The sequence below is a fragment of the Pseudorca crassidens genome, chromosome 19 (assembly GCF_039906515.1).
Source record: "Pseudorca crassidens isolate mPseCra1 chromosome 19, mPseCra1.hap1, whole genome shotgun sequence".
Classification (NCBI taxonomy): Eukaryota; Metazoa; Chordata; class Mammalia; order Artiodactyla; family Delphinidae; genus Pseudorca; species Pseudorca crassidens.
In genome coordinates this window covers 14,362,326-14,380,056 of record NC_090314.1, presented here as the reverse complement: position 1 = coordinate 14,380,056, position 17,731 = coordinate 14,362,326, and the positions used below count along the sequence as shown (strand labels likewise).

Below are 17,731 nucleotides of genomic sequence, written 5' to 3'. Positions count from 1 at the left end.
GGGCAGCCTGTGAGCATCACTGGTTAAGTCCCTCTAAGGCCACAGGGGCTGATCCCTCCCACCAGAGAAGAACCCATCACTCTCCCTGAGAAGAGCTGGGCGGCTTGGAATCTTGCCTTGGGGATCAGTTTTCCTATCTGAGAAATGGACTGTTCTTGATATCCTTCACCATTTTGGCAATGCTTCTCCCTCTAGAGGATTCTGTTGAGGCAAGAGAGGCTCTGCCTCTCTCCAGTTTAAGGCAGGATAAGCCTAGCAGGTAGGAGGAAAAGCTCTGGAATCAGGAGTCTGAGTCCACATCCCAGCTCTGTCACTCGCTGGCTGTGTGACTTTGGGCAACTTACTTAACCTCTCTGTGCCTGCTTCCTTGCTGGAAAATGCAGACAAGAGTACTTATTTCAAAGGCGCTGTGAGGATTAAATAAATTAATACAGGTAAAGGGCTTAGAACAGGGCCAAGCACACAGCCTTAGGTAAACACAGCTATTATTATTACTATAAGTTTGTACATATTCTTAATAACAGATGAGGTTCTTTCCCACAGGGCTTCAGCTGATTAATCTAAATGTTATTATCTTTACCATCACTGTCCAGGCAAAGGCCCCAGGCATCCCAAGCACTTACAGAAAACAGCATGTTCTTCTTGTCCTGGTTCACAGCTCTGGGGTCTGGGATGGCATCCGTGTGCTTGGTCACAGACACAGATTCACCTGGATGCGGAATCAGAAATGAGAAGCCCCACGTGAAGGCGCCTCTGTCCCCTGGCCTAGCCGCCCCTGGCTCCGGCCTCCAGGCCTCACCAGTCAGGATGGACTGATCCACTCTCAGCGCGGTGGACTTGATCTCGATGAGACGGAGGTCGGCAGGCACTTTGTCTCCCACTGTGGAGGGAGAACAGCTTGGCTGAGGGTGGCTTTGGATGCCACCTCCTGGGAAAGCCAGGAGGGCTCCCAGAAACCAAGGCTGGGGCTGGGAGGCAGAGGCCTGAGCTGTCCCCTGGCCTACAGTCCCCTTATCTGTCCGATGCGGTTTTGGCCAAAGAGCTTTAGAAGACTCCAATAACTACCCCCTCTGCATATACAGTCAGAAAGAGAAGGATGGGCTCATCTGCGTCACATAATGAAAGGAGGAGGCCCCCAACGCACCTGCCACTTCCACGATGTCTCCGGGGACGATGTCCCGGGCGCGGATCCGCTGCACACCCTTGCGGTCCGAGCGGATCACCTTGCCCATCTCAGGCTCATACTCCTTCAGGGCCTCAATGGCACTCTCAGCATTGCGTTCCTGCAGAGGCAGGAAGGCTGTCTGTCTCTGCTGGCCCCAGCAGGCCACCCCCTTGGAGTGACACCCTTAGGGCTTGGGATGGATCTGGAAGCAGAAGGACCTGCAGGATTTCCGGACCAAATGGAGGTCACACCTAGCAGCTGGGAGACCCCAGGGCCCAGTCCCACCACCGAGCCTCCCACCTGCCACACGCCCACGATCGCATTGGCCACAAGGATCAGCATGATGACCAGGGGCTCCACGAAGGCAGTTGTGGTCTCCTCACCTTCCTCGAACCAGGCCAGGACCTGCCGGGATCAAAGCTGGTGAGTTTAGGCTAAGCCGTGGGCCAGGGTCTGCTCGCCATTTCCTTTGTATGCAGGGTCTCTGTCTGCTCCCATTTTGGGGGAAATACCCCTGAGGAGCACCAGACCTAGAGAGGTCTGCTCTCAGAAGGCCTTGGCTTACGAAGTCCAGCCCCTGCAGGTAGTGACCACCAGAGCCCACGTCCCACCCCACCCACTTTCAGGGACGTGGGGCCGTTGTGTGATGGCCAGTAGGAGGCATCGCCACCTGCCTGGCGGTGGTTCTCGGAGCAGGTGTGGTGTGCCCAGACCAGGAGTGGCGGCAGCATCACCTGGGAACTTGTTAGAAATGCAAATCCTTGGTGTCCATCCCAGACCTCCCAAGTCAGAAACTCTGGGGTGGGGCCCAGCAGTCTGTGTTTTAAGCAGCCCAGGTGATCCTGCTGCAGGCTCAAGTTCATGGTTCACAGACCAGAGGACCATGATTCCAGCCAGAGCCCAGGCCTGGAGGCACGAGACCTGGTTCAAGTCCGTTCCCACCTCTTGGCCCAGGTGGGCACTTGTCATCCTCTCCAGGCCTCAGTGTGTCCATCTGTTCCGTGGAGAGGGTACCAGAACCCTTTTGGCTCAGCTGTTTTGGGCACATGCCTGGACAGACTTTTTTAAGAGTCCTCCGTTTCCAAGGAACAGTGAGTGGCCAGGGGGGTCAGACACAGCTGGCTGGGCCCCTCCTGGCTGGCGGGGCCTGGGGCAGGAGTCACATGCACCCCCGGGGCTCCATTCCCTGCATGACCGTTGGGTCTCTGCTGCTCAGCCACTGGTGTTCCCCTTCCCCACCGCTCCACTCTGGCCCCGTGGCCCTGCAGGTGCAGAAGGAGCCTGGGCAGGGCGGATGGGGGACAGCCGCAAGGAGCAGCATCCACGAGGAGGCTGCAGGAGGTTAAGGCCCGAAGTCTGTCTGAGGAGCTCTGCAAGTCACAGAATGGGCTCACAGCCGGGGGGATTTCGCCCCCCAGGGCCATTTGGCAACATCTGTAGGCTTGATTGTTACAAGTGGGGAGTGCTACTGGCATCTGGTGGGCAGGGGCCAGGGATGCTGCTAAAAATTCTACAGTGCACAGGACAGCTCCCACCACCAAGAATCATCTGGTCCAAGAGGTCAGCAGGGCCGATGCTGAGAAACCCTGCGCTAAGGCAAGGAGGGGTGGGGTCAGACCTGTGCCTCTGTGAGCTCACTCTGCCAGCCAGGGGACAGGTGGGAGCCGCGAGTCCAGTGCGCGGGGCTGCGAGGGTGTGGGCAAGGGCAGGGGGCAGGCAGGGGCCCAGGGATGCCCACAGCTGAGAGGACAGCCCTGTGGCCCAGAGCCTGGGCCTCTGAGCACTGCCCTGACCTGGTCTCCCTCCCGGGTTGCCCGATGCCATGAAATGGGGGCCCTACTTACGAAGGAGACCAGGGCCGCCAGCAGCAGGATGCGCACCAGGAGGTCCTCAAACTGCTCCAGCACCAGCTCCCACAGGGACTTCCCTGGGGACAGGAGTGCCGCATGAGGCCTGGGCCCCTGACCGACTGACCTGCTTCCATGCAGAGCTGGGGCGGCCTCAGGACCACCTGGCCCACTCCCTCCCTACCATTTGAAAAGGGAGAGCCCAGAGGCCCTGAGAAGCACAGATGGGCAATGCAGTGGGGTGGGGTGGGGTGGGGGTGGGGTGTTGCTCAGCAAGGCCCCACCCAGCCGGGGGTGGGGGGAGGACACGGCCTGACAGTGAACGGCCCACGATGGTGTCTGGTGGCCTCATAGGCCGCCCTGGCCCAAGGCTCACCTTCCTCAGTCGGGAGCTCTGCAGGATCCAGGCAGCCACAGGAGCCATGGGGAGACAAGAAATGACTGGGTTATAGAGTGGAGTCTGAGCAGCCCCTGCCCATGTGCCCACCGGGACCTCCACGATGGGCAGGACACATCACCCCAGTTCTCTGAGATCACAGAACGGATGGTTTGAGCCCAGATGCTTCCACCCCCAACCCTCACCTCACTCTGGTTGAGGAAGGTCTGGTGTGGCCTGGCTCACCCTGGGACAAGACGGGAGCCAGGAGCGGCCTCATAGACACTCCCCCATTGCACAGAGGGGTAACTGAGGCCTGGAGAAGAGACGGGACCCCTGAGGTCACATAGGGAGTTGGTAGTTCTCACAGCTCCCTGCACTCTGCTCTTTCTCAGATGCCCACCTGGTCCCGTTCAATGTCCCCCACCCATGGCAGGGTAGCCCTTCCCTCAAATTGAGAACATCGGCTCAGGCCACCTCTGACACACCTGCTTCTCCAGGACCACAGGGACAAGGCCCACAGCACTGCTGTCCCTCTGAGCCTCACCCCATCCCAGGCTCCCCCTGAGCACGACCCCAGCAGCCAGCAACCCGGACACTGAGAAACCCACCGCAGTTCAGTTCCTAGAGGCTGAGTCTCAGCTTGTCCCCTCCCAGGCCCTCCACTCCAGGCAAGCTCAGTGAGGACCCAGCCAGCATGCCCAGGCCAGACCACAGAACATTTTGAAGAACCATGTTTCCAAACACCACCAGGACCTGCTGTCACTTTACGGGCTCCACTTTTATCTCCTGTTTCCCGAAGCACCTATGTTACAGGTGGAGCTGGCTGCCCCAGTACCTGAAGTCTTGGAATCTTCCCAACAGCCTAAAGGGGAGGCAGGTGGGAATTCCGACCCCGTTTCGCAGGTGCAAGAGTGAGGTCCAGCGTGGATTCGTGGCTTGAACAAGGTCACACAGCCAGCAAGGGTATCTGTGGGTCTGTGGAAAGGGGCCCTGGACGGGCTTCTCCCTCCTCCTGCCAAGCTCGGGACCTGCCCACAGCTGTCTGAGGCCCCTCCCAGATCAAGCCTAACTGAGTCTTGCCTCCTCTTGTCTACACCCCCAGCCCCACCCCGGGTCGCTTGGGAGCTTGTTAGCATGCAGAATCCGAGCCCCACCCCAGGCTGGCTCTCCCTCTCTCCTCCTCCCTGACATGGGTCCTTGCCTCTGTCCACCTGCTTTCGGCTCGAGCACCTGCCAGCATTTCTTCCCATGGGCACCTCTCCCCTGACCATCTGTTTCAAAGGTCTGGGGTCTGCACCTGGCAGCTGAACCATGGGGAGTAATAAGCAGCCCACCGGGCTGCAGGAATCCAGGAGGAAAACATGTAACCTAAAAATACACTTTCTAGCATTTTCTCCAAAGTCCTATTTTAGGCAATGGCTGACATTTTCCGTGGAAAATGTAATCTCCAGTGTCCTGCGTTGAGATTAAAATCAAACAGACTTTTTCCTTCTGATCTATTTAGCTGAGGCGAACAGGAAAGGCGGGGGGAGGGCCAGGCCTGGTTTCTGGGCCGATTCTCCAATGGAGCAGCGCCCTTTAGAGGTCATCTCGGCCATGCCCCAGCCTCATGGCACACATCAGTCTGCTTCTGCCATGCTCGACCCAGGAGATTCCTCAACCCCTCACCTCTGCAGGTGTCTTCAGGGTTCCTGACCTAAGGGAGAGTGTATCCGTTAAGTCTCACCTGAATCCCTCCTGCTGTCTCCCTGACCCCTCCCTCTATTTGGCATGTAGCCCCTTGACCACCATATTCCTCAGGGCTTTTTTTCTGGGTAAGAGTGAGGTCCGGGGTTGGGAATCATGTTATTGGACACACATACCAGCTCTAGTTCCCCTGCAAGCTGCCCTCTGCCTGCAGGTCTCACCAGTTCTCCTTTCTCTCCCCTTCCACCTGGATCTCCCCTTCTGCTGACCCACAGCTCGATCCAGGGTCCACTCTTGGTGGTGGTCATCATGCTGTTCCCCAAATACTTCTCATTCTCCCCACCTTGTGGGCACACAGTAGGACTGCACGTCCCAGCTTCCTGTGTGAGTGGCAAAAAGAAGGATGTATATTCGGGCTGGAATGTTGAACTGCTGGAGAAGGGCGCCGTCCGATGGAAAATTTCTGTGATGATGGAAGAGTCCTATAGCCACACTGTCTGATATGGTAGCCACCAGCCACATGTAGCAACTGAGCACTGGGAATGTAGCTAGTGTGACTAAGTAGCCACATTTTATTTATTTTTGCCACACCTTGAGGTTTGCAGGATCTTAGTTCTCTGACCAGGGATTGAACCCAGGCCCCCAGCAGCAGAAGCACGGAGTTCTAACCACTGGACCACCAGGGAATTCCCTACATTTTAAATTATACTTAATTTTTATTCATTTAAACTCAATCAGCCACACAAGGTTAGTGGCTGCCCTATTGGACAGCACAGTCTGGACTTCTTTGACCCTCTGCTACAGCAACCAGCACCTGTGCAACGGTATCTGCTTTGTGAACCTGAGTCACAGAGTCGGGAGACATCGAGCCCCCAGATGGGCTGCACTGAGGTACATATATACAGTGTGAGCAAGAAATGACCTGGATTGTTTCAAGCCACTGAGATCTGAGGGTTGTTACTGCAACATAACCTAGCCGATCCTGACCGATGCCCCCTTCTCCCCAGACCTAGCCTCTACCGCAAGGCTCCCCTTTCACCCCCATCCGCTGCCCCTGGGGGAGGCTCAGCCAGCCATGAGGTCACCACAGATGCCCTGCCCATCCCTGAATGAGGGCCATCCCTGCTCATGTAATGCACATGCTTCCAGTCATGTCTGAGTAGCTGGCTCCCCGTGGGGCCCTGAGCCTCATTTGGAAGACGGAGTACCCACCCCCACCCAGAAGGGCTGCTGTGAGGATCAGCATTAGTATCATTAATATTAATAAGCCACATTTATTGAGCACCTACTATATACCGAGCAGTGTGCCAGGTGCTTTACCTACTTCATCTCCGGAGATAAACGGGAGGGCATTGTGTGCCCAGCACGTGAGAAGGTGCTCCACAGACAGAATAATCACTTCCTCATGTGCATTACTCTCTTGTGATTCTCAAATAACCTGGGAAGGAGGATACAATTATCATTCCCATTTTACAGAGTAGAAGTACAGAGAGGTTGAGTGACTAGTTCATGGTCACACAGCTGGGAAGTGGCAGGGAAGCGTTTTGAGCTCAAATCCCTACTCTGGACCTCCTGCACTCATGCCTAGGCTGTCCTGCCTTCCCACCCCAGTGGTCCCCCTGTCTCCCCCCAGCCAAGGTCACCTGAAAGAACGTAATATCCCACGTCCTGATTGTTGGGCTGGATGCCCTCATCCCATCAATCGGTTCATCCTTCTATTGTGACCCTAGAGCCATCAGCCCAATCATCCCAGCCCAAAGGCTCTTCCTCACAAAACAGGTGGTGTTTTGGGGGTTACTAGACCGTATCTGCTCAGGCCTGATCTGCTTCAAACTCCAATCCTGCCAAGACTCTGAACAACCCAGTTCTCCCCTCACATGAATTAGTTCCAGGGGCACGGTGGGGGATCCAGGGGCTAGGAGAGCACCTCCTCCCCTTCCTAGGCATCCCTGGAAGATGCTGGTTCCCCCTTGCCACCTCCAGGTTGCATTTGGTGGGGCTGAGCCAGTTCCCCTTGAAATGATGGCATTGGGCCCTCAGCAGCACCAGATGCCCCATTTGTTAAGTGAGGAGAATGTCCTGGCCCTGCCCACCTCTTGGTGCCATCTGCCAGGCTGCACGGGCCAAGTCAGTAACAGGAGGTGCTGCCCCTCCCAGACCCCAGCTGGGCCAGCCTGGGGGCATATGAGCCCCCACTATTCTTGTCTGGACCTCTCACATGGTGGCTTCTCCTGGCCGAACCCTGCTCTGGGTCACTGTTGCCAGACTGAACCAGTCCATTTCCACAGATGCCCGATGTGGAGCTGGCCTGGAAGGGCCTGGGATGTGATTAGAGAAACTCTGCAGCTTAGAGCAGACAGCCTGGTCCAGAGGGCTGGGGTTCAAATCCTATATCTTGGTAGTTCTGCGGCCACAGGCAAGTCACTTTAACCCTGGCTGTGCTTCAGTTTCTGCATCTGGAAAATGGGGATAATAATAGTAACTACCTCATAAGGTTGCTGTGAAGATGAAATGATGTAATATGTATGAAGAACTTAGACTAATGCATAGCATATGGTGAATGCTCAGTAAACATCAGCCATAACAACAGTTAAGAGGATGGAAGCTCCAGTGTCCCTAGCACCTGGGACAGCGCCTGGCACACAGTAGGTGCTCAATAAAACTCTGTGAATGAATGAATGACCCTGCCCCGCTCACAGACCTTCAGTGACTCTCCTGGACCTACAGGATAAAGACCAACCTTAACAGGGCCTTCAAGGTCTTCCTGGATTTGCCCCAACCCACCCTTCCAGAATCACTCTCATAGCTTAGACATCCGTCCCTCCCTCTGTCAGCCAAGTGAGATGCCTCAGGATTGCTACCACGTCCCCTGGTTTTGCTAAAGCTTTCCCCCCTCCAAGATTTTGTTTCGCCATTTTTTCTGTGCAGGGTACCTCCCCATTTCCTCATCTGAATCTCCAGGAAGGCTTCCCAGAAAAGCTTTGCTCTCAAGGGTCATCAATGTTGCCTTCTGCTTCCCGCCCCGGAGCACCCCCAGGGCAGGCAGGGGCTGAGTTATCCCTGGGTCCACACAGAGCCTCACTGAATTGTTTATTCGGTTGCCCCATGGTTCAGCCCTGGACCCTGGGCTCACAGCCCAGAGCCCAGGAGAAGGGGGGTGCGGGGCCAGGGCTGCCCCCAGGCTCCACACACCACCTGCTCCCCTAATCCCCCCTTGACTCCTTCCTTCTCACAACAATGGAAACTGGTATTTCAGCTTCTAAGTGTTGGTTCCAGTTGGGAGAGGCGAGTGCTCACCAAGGTCTTCCTCAAAGGCAAATTTACAGAGCAATTAAATCCTCACTCACAAAGTCAGGGAGAGATCTTGGTTGGCAGACGCCACCCCGCCCACCTGGCCTGCCACGGTCTCCAGGCCCCACCTGGAGTGGATAACCTCTGCCCTGGTGCAGCCTTACTGGCTGACCAGGCCCAGAGGCGAAGTGTTTGCTGGGCGTCCTCGGAGCTGTGCGCAGACCCAGCCCCGCCTCAGGGAGCTCCTGGTGCAAGGGCTTGGGGTTCTGCAGGGGCGGGGCTGGTGCTGTTCCTGAGAGGGGGTACTAAGGCTGCCCAACAAGGGTGTGAGAATGGGGGTGAAGCCTGAAATACCCGCCTCAGATCCGAGTCAGTTCACATCTGCAAGGCCCTTGGGGGATCTCAGGGGCCTGTCTCTGCCCTACTGACAACACTGGGGCCAAGGAAGCGGGTACCTGGGCTGAGGGCAGGAGATAAGGTCACAGCAGAGACCCCACCGGCAGGAATCTAAATCCAGACTATCCCTCCCACCTGGCACCCCTGGAGCTCTGGTACCCACTGTACAGATGGGCAGGCTGAGGCCCAGGAAGGCAGGCTCCAGCCCCTGTCACAGCCCCTCCCCCAGCTCCCCTAAACAGAGACACTGCCCCTCCCCCGCAGAGACTTCCTGGGACCTCGCCTGACTCCCACATCAGTGGGCTCTGGGGTGGGGGTGGCTTAGGTGTTGGCCCGCCCATTTGGGGGGACACCCCCAACCCAGTCCTGCCTCCTGCCTAGGCTCACGTCCAGCAGGGGTGATAGGCAGCCCATCCACGGACATGAGGAGATCAGATGGCTCCTGCATATATGAAAAAATGCCCAACATGACTGGCAAACAGAGAAGTGCAAAGTAAGACTATGAGAGGCCACTCTTCTATGAGATTGGCGTCCAATAACACACTGTGCTGGTGAGGTGGTAGGGAAATGGGCAGGTCAACTGGTGCAACTTTATGGAGAACAATTCAGCAACAGCGGTCAAAATTTAAAATACACACACCCTTTGACCCAGCAATTCCCCCTCTAGTCATTTATCCTTTGGAGATAGTCACAGTGTGTGAAATGACATGGGGACAAGGATGTCCCTAATAACGTGTGTGTGATAACAGAGGCTTTGAACAACCCCAGAGCCCATCAAAAGCTCGGGTGAAGAAGTGCTGGAACAGCCACATGCTGAAACTCTGAGTGGCCACTAGGAAGCCCAAGGATGCTCCACGTGGAACCACCTGCAAGAGTGACTCGGTCACGTGGAAATCAGGGGCAAAACAGCCCTCAAAATCCACTTCCTTTCATGTAAAAAAGATCATCGATCACAGACCCAGAAGTGTGTGTGCACAGAGTATCTTGGGAAGGAGACACTGGGGTGGCTGGGAATGGGTGACTGGGGACGGGGCTGGGGAGAATTTACTATATACCTTTTGTACATTTTGAATGTGGTACTGTGTGTACATTTTTATTCAAAAAAATAAGTTGAAGGGATGTAGAAAGGCCCCTCCGAGAAAGCTGAGTCCTGGGCACTGCTGGGGTCTGCAGAGAAAGGCGGCTCACAAGAGGCCAGGAGCCTCCCACTTTCTGCCCTGTTGGGGCCTCAGAGGACATGGCTACTTGCTGGGGTTGGGACAGATGCGGGGGAGGGAGGTGCGACTCCCAGTACACTCACTGACTGAGGCCCCTCCCCCAGCTCTGAGGAGCAGGGAGGGAGGATCCCCGGCCCCTGCTTCCCCTCTTCCTGTGCTGGCAGAAATTGTGAACTTCAAGACTTAAGCAAATGACTTCCTTGTGGTTTCCAGCCTAACGACCTTGCAGGTGCATAGACTCCTGGGGTGGGGGAGGACACTAGTCCCTGGGGTGTTCCCTCCACCTGCAGGTCCCGCCCCCTCCACCCCATTTCTGGCCCAGAGCCAGGCCCAGCTCCTTCTGCCACAAGAAGGGATGGCTTGGTGTACGCAAACACTCACAAATGTCTGGCATGGGTCCTATCGTAGCCTCACTTATGATGAGCATAGAGGCACCGAGAGGCAAAGCAGTATACCCAGGATTGCACAGCTATGAAAGGGCAGAGCTAGGGCTCAAAACCCTGTCAGCCTCACCCCAGAGGCTGCGTGGGTAGAGACCGCGGGACACCCACACCTCCTCCTCAGGCCGGGGCTCTGCTGCAGGAGCATGAGCCAGGAAGGGGAAGCCGGCTCCCTTCTCCTCACCTGATGACTTCCAGAGCTCTGGAATGCTTCCCGAGGAAAAAACCCTTGGGGTCTCCGCGGGGGCCGGGGGCAAGGCTGTACTAGCTCCTGTCTAGCTGACCCCAGCTCCTAGCACAGGCCCCAACACCAGGGTCCCAGCGTCTGCAGAACGGATGACTCCCTTGAACAGACAGGGGAACTGAGGCCCAGAGAGGGGCAGGCACCCAGTACCAGCTCTACCACTTACTGTGTGACCTTGGGCAAGCTGTCTAACCTCCTGGTGCCTCAGTTACCTCCTCTGTAAAATGGGGATGACAACAGTTGTTTTCATAGAGTTGTTTTGAGGAAGGAATGAGACAAGAGATGAAAAGTGCTAGAAGACCAATGTCTGGCACGCAGTATCAATGGGAGTCAGCGAACACGAGCTTTCATTTTTACTACCATCGAAGCACAGAGGAACCACAGGAGCCTAGGAGTAGCCCCCTAACTTTTCCTACCACCCTCCCCAAAATGCACATCCACCTCTCTGTACCTACACACTGCACCAACATCCTTATTCATCACCCCACACAGATGCTCAGCCGCCAGGGCACCCCCAAATCCTCTCACCTAGAGAAAACAACATGGGGGGAACTAGAGGCTCCCTCCTTCCCAGCCAGCTTCCCCTCCTCATGAAGACATGGGGGCCAGAAAGGAGAAGGGTGTTGGCTAGAGTAACGCAGGGCAACATCTGTGTGATTCTGGAGGCAGAACCAAGGGCTGGATCTCCAGCTGCCCTTGGGAATCAGGACTCCTAAGCTGGAGGCCACAGCAGCACAGAGGAGGCAGTGGAACCCCAGACCTGCTGCCCCGACCCCCAGCCCCACCCATGGGCTGGGGGACCAGCCCTGATGCCCTGCGCTCCTGCAGCGAGGACACCCTCCCTGCCAAGTCACTAGTAGGGGATATTAAATAATATTTATCTCCCTAGTTCCGCCCACAGCTCAACTAAATATAGCAACTAATTTTTTCGAAAAAGGATTTCTGCTCCAGAAAGATAATATTTATATAAGAGGTGGTTGTCATAAACCAATACAAAACCCAAAGCTCCCTTTCTGACAGCTCTTCGTAATTTTCAAGCCAGCCCTGAGCAGTGAGACACACAGGCCAGAGAACCTTCCTTCTGGCTGGCGGGGAATCCTGAAAGGGTGAGGCCCCAAGTTCTGAAAGGGCGTGGGTCCAGGCTGCACTCTGGGGATGGAGGCGACACTTCTCTCTGGACCCCTAACACTCTGCGCCGTGCCCTGGGGTGGACCAAAGGGGTGGCAAGTCCTGCCTGCAAGCGACCTGGGGAGGGGCCTCTACACCTTCTACCATCCCTGGGTCGTATCTGCACAGCTGGCACTTGCCGTGCTTTTTGGCAGGTGGAGAATCCCACACTCCTTTGAACATGAGGAAGAACGATACCTTTCCCTCCCAAACAGCAACAGCATGAAGGCTCCCTCCTTGCCCAGAGATGGGCGGGCGTGGCTCCAGGTCACCCAGGAAGGAAAGGCCTCCCCAGGCAACTCCCTGAGTGAGGCCCTGAACCTGCCACCCCCAAGGAGGTGGGTCTCCCGCCTCAGCAGTTCAAAGCCCCCACCGACTCCGCCAGCCACATCCGCCTGGGGTTGCAGAAAGAGGAAGACCTGGGGGTGGGGTCACCAAGCCTGCCAGCTGACAAGCTGCACCTTCTGGGCGTTTTACTGAGCCCTCGGGGGAGACCCTCGGGGTCAGCTAGGAGGCTGAGCCTCAGAGTCCCCGGCTGGTCCCTCGCCGGCCGACCCCGGTATGTGCACCTGCACGATTCCGGCGGACTGCGGCGGCGCGGGGATGCAGCGCTGAGCGCCGATGGGGGTGGGCGAGGGCCTGCAGGAGTGGACTGGGACGCGGGTGGAGGTGGGAAGCCCGGAAGGGCCGCACGGGTCCCTGGGCCCGGAGGGAGGAGAGCGGGGCAGGGGAGCCAGGCGTCTGGTCTCCGAACCCGGAACCCGCACCCCCACTTCCCCTGCGAAGGTACCGCGCAGCCCCGCCGGGAGCCCCAAGGGCATCTGCAGAGGTTTCCTGAGCCCTCGCTTCCTGCCCGCCCGCCCGCCCGCGGGGGCCGATGGCTGGGAGGGGAGTGTACCTCTCCGCAGCCGCGGTGCCGGGGGCGATACGGAGACCGCGGCGCACGCGGCCCCGGCTGCCCCCGCGTGGCCTGCGCTCTCACCGTTAGGGCCGTAGCGCTCCCGCGCGCCGGTCACCTGCTCCGGGCTCAGGCCGCCCTCGGCAGTCACCGAGAAGCGGCGCAGCACGTCGGCGGCCGGGAGCAGGTGCGCCTCCGCCTTCTCCATGCCGCCCCCACGGCAGTCTGCGCCGTCGGCACAGTCGGGGCCGCCTCTCTGCAGGGCTACTGCGCGGGGCGCGGGGGGCTCGGGCCCCGACGGGCGCCGCGCGAGGCCAGGACCGCGCTGGGACCTTCCCCGACGGCAGTGGCGGCAGCGGCCGCGGCCCGCGCCAGAATGCTGCGCCCAGGGCTCCCTCCCAGGGGCGGGGCGGCCTGGGGCCCGCCCCCGCACTCACACCCCTTCCGGCCGCCCTCGGAGCCCTCCGCCCCGCCCCCGCAGGACCCCGAGGCGCGGAGGCTTAGCTGCCCGCCCATTCTGCAGAAGCGGGAACTGAGGCCGCCCACGCGGAACGCGCTGAGCTTGGGGGAGCCGAGGGAGCGTGGTCCGGAAGGGCCTCGACCACTGTCCACAGAGCTGGAAGGGGGAGGCAGGTCAGAGAACTGGGAGGGCTGCTGAGCACGTGTCTCTGAGATGCCTTCTTTTGAGCCCTCTTGGGTCCTGGGAGGTTGCAAAACGGGGATGTCCATAGAGGGGCTTCCTACCCCCTACTCGAATTCTGCAAAGTATGACCCTGGGTCTAGAGGGAACCCAAAAGCCTGTGAATAAGCATGACTCCTCTGGAGATTACTTGATGTTTTCTTCTTCTGATGTTTATGCTTGCTTTATTGTTTTCATAAAGTCCAGCGATGAGCGGTTATTCCTCACACAATCAGAACCTCTAACAATGACCCAGTATATAAGAAAGTAAACCAGTCTTGCTACCTTAGACTCACACCTTCACCCCAGCAGGAAATGTAACTGCCAGGTGGGATGAGGGTTCCCTGGAGAAGTCTGAGGGTGTGGGGGGGAGGCCTCTGACCAGGCCCCCAGGGAGAGTGACCCTGGTGCAGGGCAGGGGAGGGAAGAGGAACCCCTACTCCGGTGCTCCCTGAGATCCAGTCTGTTCAGGGGTACCAGGAGGAGGGCTGCAGGTCAGGGAAGCAAACTGTGGGAAGGCAGAAACCACTCACCGCGCCAAAGGGAAGAGCAAAAAAGAGCAATCTGCTTGCGCCCCTCCAGCTTGAGAGACCCAGCCAGTCTCACCCCACCCACCATCATACCCCTACTGGTGGCCTCTGCTGCCCAGAGCTCTGGGATCCACCTTGCTGGCACAAGGTCAGAGATTCCAGGACTGAGCCCACTCAGCTGGCTGTTCAAACCTCAAACCCTATAGTGCCTCTGCAAACAGAAAGCCTTCAGGGAGACTGCAACTGCACACACACAAGCCCCAGCTTCCAGCCTGGCTCCCCCCCTGCTGACCCCTACCCAGTGTCCCCCCAGTTCCTGATCTCTTCCTCCCAGGATGGGGCCATGGTCCTGCTCCTCTCTCTCCCCTTTGCCATTACTCCTTGAATATAGAGAGATTGAGTGAGGACTAGCTGGCGGAACGGTCCAGTGCTTTGCTGCTTTTGACAGGTCACCCAGACTGACTCCAGGGGCATCAGCTGGGGCTCAGCCTACTGCCGTTGAGGTAGGGGAATGCTGGTTTTCTGTCTGTGGCTTCATGCAGCCCGATATTTTAGATCTCAAGTCCAATATTCCCTGTGTTTCCACCCTCTCCCTTTCTTCCCCCACCACTGTAGGGCACAAAGACAGCCCTACCTGCATCTCTAAGTTGCCAGGAAGAATGTTAGCTAGGGCTAGGCGGGGACAGAACCCTACAGCTTTCCACTAGAGACCTCCCTCCCAGAGACATGAAGCCCTAGTCACAAAGCAACTGGAAATCCCTCCCCCTCCCCCACTTACACATCCTCGGGTACGACTCCCCACTCTCGTTTGTCAGCCCCAGGGACCTTAACACTAAGCCTCTCCACTCCACCCCACCCTCAGCTGTCAGTTGGCATTTGCTCGAAGGCAGAGCCAGAAGGCCTGCCTGCTTGCTCTGGCAGCCTGGCCTATCTTCCCTCTCTCCAGCCCACCCACCGCACCCCACCCTGCTTCCAAACCACCACAAGCAGGGCCAGCAGCTGCCAGCAACTATGGCCCCCACCTGGCAGGTTCACACACCTGTCAGCATGCCCACCTGCTTGGCTGCCCCCATGACAGCTTCTGGGCATCGCTCCAAGCTTCCACAGTCATTTCACACTCCAACTACTTGCCCAGTTGCTGTGTGCCCCCTCCCCCCATTATGCCCTCTATCTGCACCTAGACATACAGCTGGTAGCCAGGGGGACATGGTCACAGGTACGCCGCTGTCCAAAGGGCTGGTCTATCATCCCCACCTCCCAGCTGCCAGGTACTGAGAGCTCTAGGCCTGGCACCCAGTCCCAGCTCTTTCTAAATCCCCCACAGGACAGATGATGGCAGAACTTACCACCTCTTTGGCAGGAGGTGTGCCTGCCAACCTCACCTGGGGGGGGCAGAGCGGAGCATGGGGGAAAGGTAGGTATTTGCCAGAAGGATTTGGACACAAGAAGAAGAGGGTGTCACAGGCAGAAAAAACAACCTAAGTTGAGGGTGGGAAACCTCAGCCGTGTGCCAGAGACAGTGCCTCAGCCCCTCAACATGGCTGCACCAGAAGGAGCATGAGCACAGGATCAGGAGGGTAGACCGGAGAGGCAGGGCTAGGACGCTGAGAGCCCTGTTCGAACATTTAATGGCCTGGCCTTTTAAGCAATGAAGATGTGAGGTCACATTTGCTTTCTAGAATAGTTTCCCCCTGGAAGCTGGTGGGGGACGGCATCCAAGGGGAGAGGAGACGCTGAAAGGACCCCACAGTGGTAAAAAATGAGGAGGTGTAGACCAAGGCAGAGGGAGCTGGTTGCGGATTAGGTTCAGGGATGAGAGCAAGTGAGGAGTGACAGCTGACTCCCGTGTTTCTGGTGGGTGAGGGGTTCAGCTCTGAGGTGGGGGAGGAGCGGGTTGAGGTGGGAGGGTGTGTGGGGCCAAGTGGAGTGGGAGGGGCCTGGAGGAATCCACGTGGAGGCGGAAGAGGGTTCCTCTTGCAGCTCCCCTCTCCCTGCCCTACCTTATCGCCTATCACTGCCCCCGCTCAGGCCCCACCTTCTCTCTCAAGCTCTCCAACAGCCTCCTCCCTGGCCTCCCTGCCTCCAGACTTACCTCTGTATATCAAGATTGCCTGCCTGAGCTGGTGATTTCATTACTTCATCCCTCTGCTCAAGACCCTTCCTTAGCTCCCCATTACCAGCAGGATAAAGTCCAGACCCTTCAACCCAGCAGTCACAGCCCTTTCTTTACCAGTCGGCTCCTACTCATATCCAAGCAAACCAGTCTGCTCAAAATTCTCCAAACGGGCCTGGCACATTCTAGCTTCAGCCCTTTGTCCAGGCTGTTCCCCTGGTCTCAAGTGCTCTCCCAGCTCCTCCCCCTAAAATGTCTCCCCAAGAAACTCAGTTCCTTGGCTACCCCAACACTGTGTATTCATGCTCTTCCCTGCACGCTTCTGACCGACTTTGAATGAGGCCCCATAGATCAAGGCCTATCTCCCCATTGCACACAAGGGGAAACTGAGGCCCAGGGAGAGGATGGGACTCAAACAGGGACATGGAGCCAGGGAGGCCAAGGCAGAGCTTCAGCTGGAACTCCCAGGCCAAGTGTCCTGTTCCTCCTCTGCTGATGGCTTTCCTTGGTGTTCAGCTGCTGGGATACCTCTGCTGGGCCAGGCTGGGGAGGTCTCCTCTGAGGCCAGGGAGTGAGCTTAGGACAGCCTGGCCAATGGGGGCTCCAACCTGAACCTGGGGGAGGGTCTTGAGAGATAGTTGAGGGGACAGGCGCGGGGCCAGAGTTTGGGAGGATTGGAGGCAGGAGGACTGGGCTCCCACCCTGCTGTTGTCCCAGCTTCCCCCCTCCCTGATTCCCTCTCTCCCTCCCTCCCTTCCTCCCTCCCTTTCAAGTCCACTGTCTTAGCCCCACCCTGCCCACTTGGACAGACCCTGTGAAGTGGGGGCAGGGAAGACTGGCCCCCAGCCATACAGAGTGGGAGACCCTCCTGTCGGCCACCCCCCTAACCGCAAGTTCTTTTATTTCAGTCTTGGGGACCCCTGGGCAAGTTCTAGATGCACCCCAACCCCAGTCCTCTTGGGCCTAGGGCCCCTACTAACCTGGAGCCACCCTCCCGCCTCTCCCCATGCCCTAGGTGGGGACCCCCACACTCTGACCTCCGCTCAGCCCTGCCCCTCAGGGATATCCAGCTTCCCTGGCCCACACTAATCCTCAACACTTGCAGCTGCCCATGTTGTCCCACTGGGGCCACATCTAGCTCCCTGTACACAGTAAGAAGTTTCTTTGTCTCTGGATCTTTGCTCACTCTGTTCCCTCTGCCATCCTCTGGGGCTCGTTCCTATTAGACCTTAAGGCCCAGAAACCATGGCTCATCCCTGGGGCCAATAAGACTCCCATCGCCCGTATGACCCCATCAAGCTCCCCGCACCCTGGTGTTCACTGTCTGCCCTGCACCCCTGTCTGTAGTCACCCTTGAAGGCAGACTCACCTCAGTTCTCAGGAGGTGTCAGGGAGGGTGTCTGAATGACTGAGTTAAGGCAGGAAAACTCCAGAGCCTCTTCCTGGGAAGGGGGCACACCTGGCCTTCAGGGACCTGGGGAAGTGGGGCTTTGTCAGCAAGTGGGACAGAACAGGCACCCAGGGGCCTTCGGCCCTGGACACCCGGACCATTGCATTTTGGCCAGAGGAGGCTGGCCTCCTTTCCCTGCAACCACCTCTGTGGGACCGCCCTGCACAGCATGGGGGCCGGGGCCTTGGGTCAGGCTACTCACTCTTTAGCTCCTTGAGGCAACTTCCTG

General features: G+C 57.7%; 1 protein-coding gene across 6 annotated transcripts in view; it reads right to left on the bottom strand.

The window, feature by feature from the left end:
- ATP2A3 (ATPase sarcoplasmic/endoplasmic reticulum Ca2+ transporting 3) overlaps nt 1–17,731 on the bottom strand; it is a 69,635-nt gene that overhangs the window by 25,326 nt on the left and 26,578 nt on the right. For 5 of the 6 annotated variants that reach the window (XM_067717396.1, XM_067717393.1, XM_067717394.1 and 2 more), the window contains 6 exons: nt 17,404–17,526; nt 3,010–3,092; nt 1,466–1,570; nt 1,145–1,283; nt 800–880; nt 624–709 (listed from right to left, as the gene is read on the bottom strand). In XM_067717396.1, the coding sequence (XP_067573497.1) occupies nt 624–709; nt 800–880; nt 1,145–1,283; nt 1,466–1,507 (348 nt within the window). In that variant the 5' untranslated portion in view covers nt 1,508–1,570; nt 3,010–3,092; nt 17,404–17,526. Of the gene's footprint in view, nt 1–623; nt 710–799; nt 881–1,144; nt 1,284–1,465; nt 1,571–3,009; nt 3,093–3,388; nt 3,407–12,730; nt 13,091–17,403; nt 17,527–17,731 lie in introns of those variants that run through there. The other variant, XM_067717397.1, reaches the window with a different exon arrangement.